Below are 17,215 nucleotides of genomic sequence, written 5' to 3' on the forward strand. Positions count from 1 at the left end.
GTATCGCCCTTGTAGCAAAACGAAAGCTTTAATTTAATTTACCCTGAAGATCAGCGACTTACCTAAACGTTCACTAATATAATGCAATATTGCGTTAGTTCCTCACATTACTTAAATCATGGGGCTAATTAATGCAAAAATGTTGGCATACGCGACGTTTGCTAACGATAGATTAGATAAAGGGGGATGTTTTGTTATATATAAACTGGTCACCATGGTCAAAATCATAAGTTTACTCCCAAAGTTCAATGAAATAATGCAGTCAAGTGAAATCTTTTTTCTAAACGTTTTTATTTTCAAAATTACATGTACCAATATTATATGTTACAATTACAGTAATTAGTCCATAGTTACATTTGCAAAATCGAGACAAATACATATCATTGCTTCTTTGAATCATTTGAAAAACCTTATAAATAAAGAATATTGATTGAAAAAACAAACAGTCTTGATTGGGAGGATATCTTTCTTACTTAAAATTTTACTTGTTTTAATTATTCTATTAGTTAAAGCAAGGGGTTCCAGCATGGGTACGCCCTTTACATTTATGTAATTATATAAAAACTGCATGTAATATTAAATCGCATATAGTCTTATAACTTTACATTTGTCATAGTATTCTACTACTATTCCCAATTCAAATATGAGACATCGTTTGTTTTTTCGATTTTGTCAGGTTTGCCATCCCAAATAGTAGAAAATAAATGATTAATACATTGGTTAAGTTACTCAATGTTTGGATTTGGTAAGTGTACATTTGTTCAAAGTTAAAGGACAAAGCTAATAATAGAAACTTTATATAGACAAAGACTTCGTGTAAGATACACGTTAAAATACGTGTATAAAAGGAAAATATAAGTGAGGAAAAACAAGGTATAGAATGATGTATGATTATCTAGTTGAAAAAAATAAAATAGCAAAAATACCGAACTCCAAGGAAAATTCAAAACGAAAAGTCCTTTATCCAATGACAAAACCAAGAGCACAAACACATCACGAAGGGAAAACAATTGTCATATTCCTAACATACCGGCATTTCCTTATGTAGAAAATGATGGATGAAGCCTGGTTTTATAGCTAGTTCAACTTCTCACTTGACAGTCGCATATAATTCCAAAATGAGTCTACTACAATTCCGAGACAGATTTCTGCCAAACCAAGTCTGGGTCAGAAATTTCGATGGTTTCTATATGGACTGCGTTTTGACGTCTTATGGGCCCAGAAAATCCTAAAAAGGCATTCAGACGTCAGAGCAATCTTTTTCCACAATAACAGCAAAGCACGAGGATGTACTTTATTTGGCCTTTTCAACTTTTTTTTAATTCGAGCGTCACTGATGAGTCTATTGTAGACGCAACTCGTGTCTGGTGTATGTACCAAATTCTAATCCTGGTATCTACGATGAGCTTATGTAAACGACTGCAAATAATCATTTTGCCTTAAATTATTAGCAAAACCAATACCGTGTTGTAAGCAATAAAAGACCTTTTTATAGCCTTTTGTGCAACAATTCAAAATGAACAGCTAAAGGCTAGATTGAAGTAAGTACAATTAAATGACAAACGATAATTGAAACCAGAAATCAACATCAACCATTGGCTACAAGCTCCGGCATGAGGGAGGCACTTACATAATGTGGAGGGTTCAAACGTGTTTAACCATATCTCTAACATGGGGCAGTTGTGTAAAACCACTGACACAAACACACACACACACTATACATGCCATTCAAATGTAGGTATTGTAAAAGGAGCGTTATTTCATATCTTCAAATGTTATTATGTTCTATTTCTAAGGTTTACGCATAGTTTACAGCGGAAATTTGCATGCCGAAGACTGTCAGAATCCTCGATATTCACCTAGCCCAGTTTTGTCTAACGATAGCGCTGAATGTAATTTGCTAAAGTCTAATTGTAAAGAAGAAGGCCAAGTTATTGCTGATAATGCAACATCAAATACAGACAGAACATGTCGCTGTGATTATACCAAAGGATACAACTATATAATAAAACCAATAGATCCTTGTAAATGTTCGCCTGTGAAAGAGGATTGTTCATGTTATTCCAACACCTGTCCAGTAGGTTATACACTTAACCAAGGTTTGTTCATTGAGGTTTATAACGTTATTGTTAACGCTCTTCTTACAACTTTTTGCAATAGAAATTTGATATACGATTGTGAAATTATTGTCTATTGATGATACCAATACATTTTTATCAACTCAACTGCAGTCAGAGAGAGGTCTGACGGCTGAATGCCTTTCTTAGCCCATATAGAAAACAAGAAAATTTAAATTTCAATATTTATCTATGAAAATTATTGAAAATTGGTAAAATGGGCTATATAGATTGGTTGCAATAAATATGGCCATTGCAAACAACAAGCTATTCAAATCAGTAACAGCTTTTTCCAAAGATGATGAAAAATGTAGTTTTTTGATGTAGAGTTTTCAAATAAGGGTTTGGATGCCATCACTATTAACAATATTTTCCTACAAAAATCTGTGCAGAAAGCAATAACTGATTAAAAGATAAAACTACAACTGTCATTACATTTACCTACACCAAACCTATTATTTCCAAAATTGTTAACCACAAGAGGGTATTAAAGACCTTTACCCATAGAGATGTAAAATCCAAACCTCCCGATTGATATTGTGCATCATCCAAATACAAATATAGTTTTGCTGGTCAGATTATAACTGGTGACCTTTACATCGTAAACAATGAAAAACTTAGAGAGTTATTAGCCAAAAGCCAGAAATGTCCCATTCCATAGCCCATCAACTTGAAGAACTCTAGATAACTGGTAGATACAGATGAGAACTATGCAAGAAAAAAGGGTAAAAGGTCAGCAAGATGAACCAGAAACTAGACTCTTTATCTGAATGGATCAAAGCTGTTCGTTCATGCATTCAGAAGCGCATTGAACATCTGTTGTTAACACTCGTATGATTCCTTCATTGTGTACCTTGCTGTTAAACAAAATACTTGATGTACAGCATTCCTTCAAGTATCCCTGTTACATATATTACTAAGAATCAAGAAGAAATATTTAGTTAACTTTACTTAATGTTATAGTAGTTTTGATATTTAATGTAACACAACACAAGGTTATTTGGAACAACAATTTATTCAAGCCGGTCTGGACCAGTGTCCATAAAGGACGGTCTCCCCTTTTAACAGTACAAGCAATAGTTTATATACAATTTCATTTGAATATAACAGTTTATCAAAATTTCTATTACTTTGACAATAATAGTTTTTATCCTAAAGATACACAGATGAATATCTATCAAGCTGACTTTAATTGACATGTTTTTACCAATCTGGACAATTTATAGTTGTGAATCTTGCATATGTCCAGTTCATTAACTAATTGTTATTATAACATGTCAGCATATGGCCTACATGTGTACATATAATTTTAACCTTGAATTAAAACCATCAGTCTAAATCTTATTTGTATAATTTTCTTGATAGATATTTCCCTGTGTTATTTTATTCAATGAATTTTATTAAACATATTAAGAATATAAATATATATATATAAATATATAAATATATATATATATATATTTTGAAGCCCATCATATTGTCACATTCCTCCCTTTCTTAAGAAATATAATTTTATATTTTAGTTAAAATCGGTGACAATATGAACGCTTGCAAATTCCAAATAAAAACCAACAATATTCATAAACAAAATCATTTCAAAAGTTCAACAACATCTAAATGTCCAGCAATGTATAGTTCATACTGTCTTTTTGTGAATAACTAAGTTGAATTATAGTTCTATCATAACACTCCTCGTAACATCAAATATCGGAACTTCTTAATTCTAGAAAAAGGCGCAACCATCAACTGCGGACTGTCTTCATAACCCCGACTCCGGTGAACTGCTCCTCCGATCGTCGTTGTCAACTCCAACAATCCGTTTGTTTATCTGCAACGCCAATTCCCGTCATTCAGAAGTACTGCAACTACTCCGACTATCGTTGATATACTCCGACCTCCATGAGATCCACCATCAGTCGTTGATATACTCCAACCTCCATGTGATCCACCATCAGTCGTTGAGAACTCCGACCTCCATATGATCCACCATCAGTTGTTGATATTCTCCGACCTCCATGTGATCCACCATTAGTCGTTGATATTACTCCTAACTGACCTAGCTTACCTACCCTGTTGATTCAGAGTCCCTGACTAGGTTGCTCAGTTATCACCGGCTGAAACAATTCAGGCTAATCTACCTGTGATGTTGTAGAATGATTCCCTCTACCAATATAAAGTTATGTGATCGTATAGTTTTATTTACATCTAAACGTCAGCGTTGTGTCCAATAATCAAAGCCAATATCCAGTGTTCTTGTCCAATCGTCATTTGAGTACTGAATAATGGTTCTTAGTAGCTGGTTCTAATTGTGATGCAGAAGCTAAGTTACAATCTCTGGAGGCAATACCATCGCCCTCAACATTAGTTGACACCACTTGATCGCCACCAAGATATCTTGCGACTATTTGAACCTCTCTATTATTCAATTCGCAAATGGCTAAACACCTACACTTAAACTTTTGAATATTAATAACAAAATACCTATAAATATAGCAACAAAATAAAATGCATTTACTAAATTTGATAGTTCAAAGTCGTCCTCAATATGTTCTTATTGCCTTAATTTGGTAAATGAAAATATCAATATGTTATTTACTTAACTAGAATATAAAAACTCGAAAAAATACAAAATGGTTTCTATATTAAATTTAAGTTGTTTTTTTTTACTAAGTTATATAATTATTTGTTTTTACTGTGTAGCAATTAACCCCCAAAAACAACCTTTTAATATATTCTTCGCTCTCGCAGACACTGAAAAGGTTTTAAATAAGGTTTGACAACACTGAAAAGGTTTTAAATAAGTTTTGACATTCAACCAACACTTTCCTTCCTTTTTCATAAACAAAGCTGTGATTAAGAGATTACTGATATTAATACGAATTCTAAACAATCAATAATTTTTTTTCTATCTGAAGCGACAATTAAAATCTCATTGAATATGATTAATTCTAATAAAAGTATATTATTTACACAAAATTAATATTCCATATACACATATTTCATAAATAACCAAGCTAATTATGCGAAGTCTACTACTACGTCTTGTTAGTCGCGCATTTTATTAAAATAACAAGAAATGTTTGAGAGAAAGTTTAACATTAATTGGTCTTTCTTTCAAACTTAATATTTTTTCGTTTATTTTTCTTTGGTATTCTAATTTCATCAACACCCATATTCTGGCTACTTTCTTAACTATATCTATCAGAACTGTTATCATTTGTCATCTCACTTAAACCGGAAGTTATTATAGATGACCTTATGACCCTCTGTTCTCGTTTTTTTTTTTAATCAGCAATAAAAGTTATACTATATTCGTTAGAAGATGTATCGCGTTATTGTTTATAACGATTAATCATATGATACTTATTTCCATATATTTAAGTCCTAAATTATTTGTCTTATTAGAGGTTTCTCAACATCTTACGAACGGACGAAACTCGACGAACGTATCGTTAGGGAGCTGTAATTTTATGCAGTAAAATTGTCTACCGATATTGCAGCCTGTTTAAAGACAACAGTAAACAATTTAATATTCATTTTGCAACCTTGTAATTTATTGTTGTGGTTAAACATTAGTGTTCCAATTGGTTTTGTGTTGTTGAATGTTGCGTAACCTTACGTTGAGTTTCGTTTATTTACATGTCGAATATACGTTCGATTTATCTCCCTTATCCATTTAAAAAGAACAATGTTTTTGATAGTCGTTGTTAAAAAAAATCTGCGCATTTGGTTTGCATTTGACTGAATGATTGTTGGATGTTTTTTTATAAAACGTTCAGTGGCGAGTATTCCATGCATTTCACGACGATATTAACATCTGATAAAGGATTGAAAAGTGGTTGAGAGGACACAACCTTTACATTTAAATCTCCAACTCTGGACTTTAAGTCATATGAAACCTCAAATTAAAAAAAAAATGATGCATATGTTTTTATAACTAAATGGATAGTTTTCATTATATATTATCATATACTTTTTCTGAAGAAATTTTTTAAAATTGTCCACATTTAGAAGAAGTTTACTTTTTTTTAATTGCTTGCTTCCAGGAAGCAATTCGCCGACATATTGTCCATATGCAAGTGACCTTAGCGTGACCCTCCTCGTAAAATTCCGGTGATCGCAATACGCATGGATCTGTCATTAAAATGAACTATTATCTGATTGTACATGTTATACACGTGCTCAATATCCATGCTTCTTTGTTGATTGTTTACTATAAGGTGACAATCGGTAAACTACGGCTTCAAAACACGACAATTAAGTAGCTGCCATATTTTCACATCATAACAGACAGAGAGAAAAAAAAATTGACGATTATACGATATGTTTGCGTAAAAAATGATAAAATCGTGTACAGAAGACTAAGTTTATGATATATACATGCATTGGTTCAAGAATTGGATAAACATTATTTTTCACCAGTCACTCGTTTCATGTGACTTTAACATCTCTAGCGCTCGACTTTAGATCTACAGCGCTAGACTTTACACCTTAGCGCGCTGGACTTTAAAAACCACAACTCTATATCTGCGTGAGACCAGCAGATCACTGTATTATAGAGATGTTTTGCGTGGATTTATAGGCCACACAGACTAATATATCAGCAGTGCATATGGCGTTAGCTAGTTCTTATAGTTCAAACAAAGTAGACTAATCTTTTCCTATCCTTAATAATTGTTGACAAATGATAAAGATTGAATTTTGAAAGTCACAGAGAAATAAAATTCGGTCACTTCATAAACAAATCAAAGGTGGCAAGAAAGGTCATACACAAAAACTCGTTAACCATAACCCATTTTTCATATATTCTGATTAATATTAATACATGTATAAGTGTAAAACAACTTCGATAAATATATGTACATATTGAATAAAAACGCAAAAAGAGATATGATGTGGTTTAAAACAGTTTAATTTCTTCATTTATCTCCACATTTATTCGATAGTATTCAATAATAAATATTGGGAACCACTCCTAACAGCAAGAAAATGCGGTATTTTTTATGTATCTTTGATATATATGTCGTTAAAACCGCGATTTATTTATATGTATTTTAAAAGTTTTTAGGGGGAGTCAGTTATATTGTAAGTAATATATAATAAGTATAGTTGTGTGTATTCTAATGGAAAGTATGAGTGCTACAGCACCAATAGAACTGATTGTAATATAGATATTAAAAACAATTTAAATTATACTAATATACTAATAAGTGTACGATAATAAAAACATAGACTAAAAGGATAAGAAAGGCCTTGAAAATAAAACAAAAATCAACAATACATTACAGAATATCTTTTCAAGTGAACTTTTTTTTCTCAAATATCTATTTCAGTATTTCCCTTTATTCATTTTCTTGCCAATATAGGTAGAAAATAGTTCAATAATAATTATGTAAGGTGAAGAACTGACCATTTGGATTTTATAGCTTTGAGGCAACAAAGTTATCTCGGACCCAAGGATTTTTTTTTTCAAATTAAAAACCGATTTTTTTCTAGAGTCGTTCACTCCTAGATTAAATTTACCTCTTTTATGCGCAGGACTTTTTACCTTTGATCTGAGTCTAGATAAATTTCAAAAATATTCATCTCCAATCTCAACAAAAAAGGACACTAAGTCACTAAATACACATCAGATAGAACTCGCATTCAATATAATAATATGTCCACAACTCAAAATGGTTTAAAAGAACCCTGCATGCATATCTTAATGAAAGGAAGTGCACATCCGATAGTCCAAAATCATTCAATAAATGAGTGCTCCCTCTTTTCTCGTTACGGCAAGTTACGTCAAGTTAAGACGATTTTCGTCCGTTCGTAAGATGTTGAGAAACCTCTATTAAGATTGTAATCCGTGTTTACAAACCTTACCAATGCTTTATTATAAAATCATTTTCATTAAAAAAACCCTTATATTTTTTATCTATTTTTTATACTAGTCATGCATTTCATTTACGCATTATTGATTATACATGATTTTCAAATCTTCCTTCAAAAAATATATTATCCTATATTTCATTTACCGTGAAATACTTTAAAACTTAAAACCCTAAGTGTAATGAAGAGTGAAAAATATAATTGTATCAATTTTTATCATTTATGCGCTATTTTCTGAAGATAGGTCCGCCATTCTTGAAAAATACCACAATAAGGGTTGGTTTTCTCTTTCATAGAAAATTTGTTACTATAGTAACCGTGATTAATCTACCTAACCACATGCACCATTTTCATGGCTTAGCAACGTATGCCTTATTAATTGTGCGATAAAAAGGTTTGGATTCTAAATAACATAGAATGTTTTGTTTCTCTAAACAAATGTGCTTACGCACTTACCCAACTGCGTCAACCATATTTAAACAACCATATGGTTATAACATCGCAGAAATACCCTTTACTTCGTCGCCAAAAGGTTCTTAAATGAAACTTTCTTATATTAGTGTATACAGGCGCGTATATTCTATAATTTCGGATTGTATCTTCAGAAAACAACTCATATATATTCCAAATCGAGATATCTTATCATTATTCACGCAGTTAAATACTCTAAATATAACAAGCATCTTAAGATTTTTTTTTACTTATTGTGAATTAATTCTCAAATAATAGTATTCAAGTGTTTTAAATAATATCTTTTCTGTCTTTTAATAGACAGCATATAAAAACGTTTTGTCATTATAATTAAAATGTGTCTTTTATATTGACTTATAAAATCAAATACCTGTTAAAGTCCTTCACCCTTATAAATGATTACATAAAAAATATCAATAAAGAAAACCCTTCACCATTGAATCATAAAAAAATAAATATCTACATTTTCGCTTCTAAAATCAACATTATTTCAACAAAACATTTCTCTTTTGATGAGTTAATCCAAGTTAACTTTTTGAGCACGAAAAAGTGTGCTTACATCTTGTAAATTTTCATTCCTATTTTTTTCCGATTTTGAACCATCAAAGATTTCAATCGAATTAATGCCCTTTTTAAATACCCTTTGAGTAAGACTTTGAACTTTTGTTACTAAATTTTGAAAAACTAACCCTACATTAAATTCTTGTCCCGCCATTTCGAGAAGAAATTAAAAATAAAGAGTATCAAAAATAGCCACTTTACCTTAGCATCCTTTGGTCACGGTTAACCAAAAATAACCACTGTGTAACACAACACAAGGTTATTTGGAACAACAATTTATTCAAGCCGGTCTGGACCAGTGTCCATAAAGGACGGTCTCCCCTTTTAACAGTACAAGCAATAGTTTATATACAATTTCATTTGAATATAACAGTTTATCAAAATTTCTATTACTTTGACAATAATAGTTTTTATCCTAAAGATACACAGATGAATATCTATCAAGCTGACTTTAATTGACATGTTTTTACCAATCTGGACAATTTATAGTTGTGAATCTTGCATATGTCCAGTTCATTAACTAATTGTTATTATAACATGTCAGCATATGGCCTACATGTGTACATATAATTTTAACCTTGAATTAAAACCATCAGTCTAAATCTTATTTGTATAATTTTCTTGATAGATATTTCCCTGTGTTATTTTATTCAATGAATTTTATTAAACATATTAAGAATATAAATATATATATATAAATATATAAATATATATATATATATATTTTGAAGCCCATCATATTGTCACATTAATTTCTATATAAAAAAAGTATAACAAAAATACCCAACTACATGATCTAGCATTGAATGATTAGAATATGTTAGAATTGAGTTGTGATCTTCGTAGGACATCTCCGCTTGGGGAATATTTAAAGCCTTAGTTTTGTGACATATTAAGTGTTTGACTTGCTCCACAAATTCTTGTTCCTAGCCTCATTTTGTGCTGTGATTGCGACGTTATAAATTTTTAGCTTCTTTTACGCCGATCTGGGTTCTTTAGTATGTGCGTTAATATTAAGCAATATATGAACGAAATATTATTGAAACTGATATGTATTGCTCCAATGGTAGATTATGTTTCAATTTTCTGCAAAACCGCTTACATTTTATCCATTTTTTTTCTTATCTTCTAAAATGTAAGGTACCTCAACGGTACTTATACCTAAGGATTATCTAACGCGTTTTCTTAGGTTCATGGTTTTAGGTATATCACTTTAATTGTGTGGGCGGGACTTAAAGAAACTAAAAGTTCACTAAGGGGAATGCTAGTTTAAGATGCTCTCTAGAAATTTACAATGAGGGTCGGTTGGGAACAAAACTTTACAACAAAGGACAACAAAAGAGACTAGTTCAGCATCCCAATTGTAAACTTTTCCTTTTTTTTGTAGCAACATTTCAGTGGAACTTACTTTTAATTCTTATAAATAAGATACACATCAATAACTGTAACTTCATATTTTAAGATATTTTTACAAGGGAAACTCTATACACAAATTAACGACTTTAGGTGTAATACCACCAAATCATAGTACGTCACATCCGGTTGCATACGAAAATAGGTCGAAAAAAAATATTCCCTTGAATTTGACAGTTGTAGGTAATTGATCCTACATTTCATTGCAGTAAAACATTTCTGGGTCATAAACATATATCTTGGGTATTTCAAAGCACCATTATTTTTTTATTTGGGGTTTCTATAGAATATTTTGGAAACTTGAGGTTACATGGTTACTAAAGCTTGTATACAGGTTAAAAAAGGGGGAAAATTTGATTGGTTAACTTCCAGTGATGGTTATTTTCTTATATGCAATGAAATGTTATGTGAAATTTTTTCTATAGTACTGGACAGGATCAAACTTTACTCATGCCAAGTATTTCTTTATTTGAAACAAAGATAAATTCTGCACAATTTTTTGAAAAGTGCAAATTTAACAAAGACTAATAGGGGAAAATCAATGGTGGTATTACACCTAATATGGGAAGCTGTACATGCACCTTTGACCTTGTGAGTACTCTCATGTGTTAAAATTTCTTGCTATTTAAGTGAAATATTACTAATAATGAAATATTCTGAGTGGATTGAGTCTCCAAAACACATTTTATGAGAAAATTTCCTTGAAATAGGACTTTACCATGAATATTAGTTGACAGAATAAGCCATACTTAGAGTTTTGGGGAGCTTTTTCTCCTTTTTTCTTATATTCTGCTATACTAGAAAATTTTCCTAAGAAATACTTTAATAAATATATAGTTTTAAGTAAATGAAATTATTTTTAAAGCAGTAACAACAAATTATTCACCAAAAGAGAAGCTTTTTATGTCCCTCTCTGGAACGCGGCGTAAATTTAAGTTTTACGTAAGGACTTATTGAAACCTCCTTGGAGAGAGTAAACTTTTATACGGATAGTTCATTCAGCTTGAATACTTCAATTAATCATTTATTATAACATTTCTATCATAAATGAGTGAAAGTTACCCCAAAATGTTTATTTATTGGCCTATAAAGTAGAAATTTTGAGGAAATGAGAGGTATAAATGGACCAAAAGAGACCTTATAAGGAAGACAAAGAGGTCCATTGGTAGTATTTATCATCCTAAAGTCATCTTTTGTATCATATTCAACTGTTTGTAGGCAGATGAGATAAATATTTGATCATTTATTGGTCCACACTATATTCTATCATGATGCGGCTTGGTTTGGATTTTTCGAAGAAATTTAGCTCGAATCGCTGTAGATGTCGTCTTACATTATACTAGATTTTTCTCAAACTATTGAACTGATTATGACAAAACTTGACAGGAATGCTTGAAATAACCAGTATAACAAAGGAAAAAAGTCACATTCAGTTTATTTAACAAAAAAGTCTTCTTAAGGTGTAATACCACCAAATCATAGTACGTCACATCCGGTTGCATACGAAAATAGGTCGAAAAAAAATATTCCCTTGAATTTGACAGTTGTAGGTAATTGATCCTACATTTCATTGCAGTAAAACATTTCTGGGTCATAAACATATATCTTGGGTATTTCAAAGCACCATTATTTTTTTATTTGGGGTTTCTATAGAATATTTTGGAAACTTGAGGTTACATGGTTACTAAAGCTTGTATACAGGTTAAAAAAGGGGGAAAATTTGATTGGTTAACTTCCAGTGATGGTTATTTTCTTATATGCAATGAAATGTTATGTGAAATTTTTTTCTATAGTACTGGACAGGATCAAACTTTACTCATGCCAAGTATTTCTTTATTTGAAACAAAGATAAATTCTGCACAATTTTTTGAAAAGTGCAAATTTAACAAAGACTAATAGGGGAAAATCAATGGTGGTATTACACCTAATATGGGAAGCTGTACATGCACCTTTGACCTTGTGAGTACTCTCATGTGTTAAAATTTCTTGCTATTTAAGTGAAATATTACTAATAATGAAATATTCTGAGTGGATTGAGTCTCCAAAACACATTTTATGAGAAAATTTCCTTGAAATAGGACTTTACCATGAATATTAGTTGACAGAATAAGCCATACTTAGAGTTTTGGGGAGCTTTTTCTCCTTTTTTCTTATATTCTGCTATACTAGAAAATTTTCCTAAGAAATACTTTAATAAATATATAGTTTTAAGTAAATGAAATTATTTTTAAAGCAGTAACAACAAATTATTCACCAAAAGAGAAGCTTTTTATGTCCCTCTCTGGAACGCGGCGTAAATTTAAGTTTTACGTAAGGACTTATTGAAACCTCCTTGGAGAGAGTAAACTTTTATACGGATAGTTCATTCAGCTTGAATACTTCAATTAATCATTTATTATAACATTTCTATCATAAATGAGTGAAAGTTACCCCAAAATGTTTATTTATTGGCCTATAAAGTAGAAATTTTGAGGAAATGAGAGGTATAAATGGACCAAAAGAGACCTTATAAGGAAGACAAAGAGGTCCATTGGTAGTATTTATCATCCTAAAGTCATCTTTTGTATCATATTCAACTGTTTGTAGGCAGATGAGATAAATATTTGATCATTTATTGGTCCACACTATATTCTATCATGATGCGGCTTGGTTTGGATTTTTCGAAGAAATTTAGCTCGAATCGCTGTAGATGTCGTCTTACATTATACTAGATTTTTCTCAAACTATTGAACTGATTATGACAAAACTTGACAGGAATGCTTGAAATAACCAGTATAACAAAGGAAAAAAGTCACATTCAGTTTATTTAACAAAAAAGTCTTCTTAAGGTGTAATACCACCAAATCATAGTACGTCACATCCGGTTGCATACGAAAATAGGTCGAAAAAAAATATTCCCTTGAATTTGACAGTTGTAGGTAATTGATCCTACATTTCATTGCAGTAAAACATTTCTGGGTCATAAACATATATCTTGGGTATTTCAAAGCACCATTATTTTTTTATTTGGGGTTTCTATAGAATATTTTGGAAACTTGAGGTTACATGGTTACTAAAGCTTGTATACAGGTTAAAAAAGGGGGAAAATTTGATTGGTTAACTTCCAGTGATGGTTATTTTCTTATATGCAATGAAATGTTATGTGAAATTTTTTTCTATAGTACTGGACAGGATCAAACTTTACTCATGCCAAGTATTTCTTTATTTGAAACAAAGATAAATTCTGCACAATTTTTTGAAAAGTGCAAATTTAACAAAGACTAATAGGGGAAAATCAATGGTGGTATTACACCAAAAGGGACATTGTTTCGTTCTTTAAGGTTAATTTTCTTGTTTAGGCCAACGGTGTTAATTCATGCAAACTCTTTCATTACGCCCGTGTCTGTAGTTACGTTATAGATGTCAATGAAAGTAATCTAGTAATAATTTAAAACACATCAAAGATACCAGACTAGTAATCTATGTATCACTGATAACGAGCTATAAAACATGCTAATATTAAAACATGACACCCTACACAGAAATTATTGTTATGTAATTACCTTGCAAATTCGGAAGTCTATGTCCTGTTTCAATATCAATTTGCTAAAAGTTACAGATTGGGTCAGTCTCCTACAAACTGATCAAGTAGTAATATATATTTTAGCTCATTGCTAATTGTGAAAAAATGTAAGTATGAAGCAAGTGTATTGCAAAAAAAATCGTTCTTACCATCGATCTGAATCCTTTGTATGACATATGCTATTATTGATGGTCGTTTAACGTCCAGCAGCAAATTAAACAAATACTTAGGATGAGAACATGTACATGCGAAATACATATAAATCCTGTTTTTCTTTTTCTAGACCGATAAGCTGATACGGATTCACGAGTAACAGTCTTCTTACCAGAACGCATTATTCTGATTCCTAGACGACAGTCGTGGTTTTAATCCGTTAAGCTGCGGGCTTAGTGGAGAAGCAGTAAATACAAAGTTTAAAATTCGTAGATTTTATCCGAGCTGGAATCGAACCCACAACCTCTCTCACTCGAGGATAGGCCGCTACCAAGAGAACGTATTTTATTTCATCTGTTATGACAATAAAATATTTGAAACTGTAAGCACAAATTGATAAAGAACATTGTTTCAATTGTTATTTAACAATTTTAACGTATTCTGAAATTCATTTGTTAAATAAGTGAAATTTTAAAAGAAGAAAAAATGAAAACATTAATTAAAGGGAAATAATCAAATCTATAAAAAAAAAGGCAACAGTAGTATACCGCTGTTCGAAACTCATAAATCGATAGAGATAAAAACAAATCCGGGTTATAAAGCACAAAGATTCCATTGTGTATTGTCTGCCTTTTATATAAAAAGATCCTTAATTACTATAACAAAAAAATATACGTTCACAATAACTTCTTTTTTATAAAACAAACGGTAATGTTTAGATCTAACTTATAAAATGTTATTTATGATAGATGTTCTAATATCAAAGTAATTTATGAAAAATAACAGTACCCCTTATATTATAGTATGTGTTCAAATCTTTTCCAATTCACGAGACAGTCATTCAATCACTGGTATTAGATATGAAGGGAAATAACATTGTCATTGATTCATACTCACAAACTTTCACTTCAACAATGCGCTTTAAAAAACATACCAGTTAATCAATTTGTAGAAATTAATTGGGTTGAACATTTTAGCAAATTGGTTTTGAGAAAGGAAAATGTCTTTCCAATATTCACAATAAGATAATGAATATCCAAAGCTCTTTTTAGATCCCTATGATCGATCATTTGATATTTTTTACTTTTACCTGGTTTCTGGAAAGTTTTCACTTAATTAAAAAAGCGACTTCATTACGTTAAATTTCAAAGAAGTATAAAAAATAATATTTTAACTTACCTTTTTTAGATTATCATTGTGTAAACAGAACTTTGAAGACATTTAACTGTCCACTTTTAGAAAAGTCAAGGTAAGACAAGTTATAAAGTAAATATTAACACAATTATTTCTGCAGTGTGTTTTATCAACAGGGGATATTTGGTTTCATTAGAGCGGAGCAACAAGGAAGGATTTTGATCTATGCAATCCAATCAAAAGCTGGTCTCATTAATGCTGTTATATCGATTAGTACAATGTGAAGACAGAAATTGTTATTTTAATAATACATGCCGACCCTGTATATGAGAAATCGAGTTTGACTCGCAAGCCAGAAATTCTACTTTTTGCTATTTCTTTAAATTTTATTTATATGACTTTATGAGATGACATCACTCATAAAAATGATCGGTTTTGTACCACATCTTATATCTATACAAGAGAGATATTACCTGAATTTCAAATGATTTCCGATTATTCATAATAGCAAATTTCAAGAACACAATATTCGTTTACAATGTCAAAGCCGAAGTACTAGCTACTGGGCTAGGGTACCCTTGGGGACAAACAGTCCAACAGCGGAGGTATCGACCCAGTTGAGTAAATTTCACCGCACCATATGCGCATTTCGACCACGAATGTCTCTTCGGTAAAACTCGAATATTGTTCATTATAAAAATATGAATATATCGAAATTGCATATTTTTACCAAGGGATTGTTTAAGGCTCTGGGACCATTTTTTTCATATTTTCCGCATGTAATTTTGTATAAGACGATGTCTTACTTGCGATATTTATTTTTCGACCGGGTTTGAATGCAGATCTGGGGAATTTTAAGTTGCTTTGATTTTATCCAATTGTACTTGAAAAAGTAAAATATATAACAATTAATATAAACAGCAGATGTTTGGTACATAGTGAATAATAAGACTTATCCTAGGAATTGATTACCTTAGCCGTATTTGGCACAACTTTTTGGAATTTTGGATCCTCAATGCTCTTCAACTTTGTACCGGTTTGGCTTTATAACTATTTAGATCTGAGCGTCACTGATGAGTCTTAGGAAGATTAGGCGTATTAAATTATAATCCTGGTACCTTTGATAACTGTTTATACCACTGTGTCGATGCCACTGCTGGTGGACGTTTCGTCCCCGAGGGTATCACCAGCCCAGTAGTCAGCACTTCGGTGTTGACATAAATATGAATTATATGGTCATTTTAGTAAATTTCCTGTTGACAAAACTTTAAATTTTTCGTAAATCTAAGGATTTTCTTATCCCAGGAATAGATTACCTTAGTCGTATTTGGCACAACCTTTTGGAATTTTGGGTCCTCAATGCTCTTCAACTTTGTACTGGTTTGGCTTTATAACTATTTAGATCTGAGCGTAACTGATGAGTCTTAGGAAGACGAAACGCGCGTCTGGCGTATTAAATTATAATCCTGGTACCTTTGATAACTAATTATCTATAGCATCGATACGAACAAGGTGATCAGAATACGGAAAAAGAATGAATGAGGTAAAAATAAACACAGAATCAACAAAGCGCAGAATGGAAATAATCTCGGAGTACTTACCTTATATACTATTCAAAACGGCGGCATTTGAGATGAAAGTGAAAAAAGTGTAAAGAAAAAAGTAAAATAACAAAAAGTACCGAACTCTGAGGAAAATTCAAAACGGAAAGTCCTTAATCAAAAGGCAAAATCAAAAGCTCAAACATATCAAACGAATGGATAACAACTGTCATATTCCTGACTTGGTACAGGTATTTTCTTATGTAGAAAATGGTGGATTAATCCTGGTTTTATAGCTAGCTCAACCTCTCACTTGTATGACAGTCGCATAAAATTCCATTATATTGACAACGATGTGTGAACAAAACAAACAGACATAATAGGTAAAA

General features: G+C 31.3%; 1 protein-coding gene across 1 annotated transcript in view; it reads left to right on the forward strand.

Moving 5' to 3' along the window:
* The window catches only part of LOC127735651 (uncharacterized), a 77,877-nt gene that overhangs the window by 12,895 nt on the left and 47,767 nt on the right, over positions 1 to 17,215 (forward strand). Inside the window, exons 4-5 of the mRNA XM_052245896.1 lie at positions 1,797 to 2,099; positions 15,340 to 15,400. Coding sequence (XP_052101856.1) covers positions 1,797 to 2,099; positions 15,340 to 15,400 — 364 coding nt within the window. The remainder of the gene's footprint in view (positions 1 to 1,796; positions 2,100 to 15,339; positions 15,401 to 17,215) is intronic.

Source organism: Mytilus californianus, unplaced genomic scaffold, assembly GCF_021869535.1.
Source record: "Mytilus californianus isolate M0D057914Y unplaced genomic scaffold, xbMytCali1.0.p SCAF_1, whole genome shotgun sequence".
In the NCBI taxonomy this organism is placed as follows: domain Eukaryota; kingdom Metazoa; phylum Mollusca; class Bivalvia; order Mytilida; family Mytilidae; genus Mytilus; species Mytilus californianus.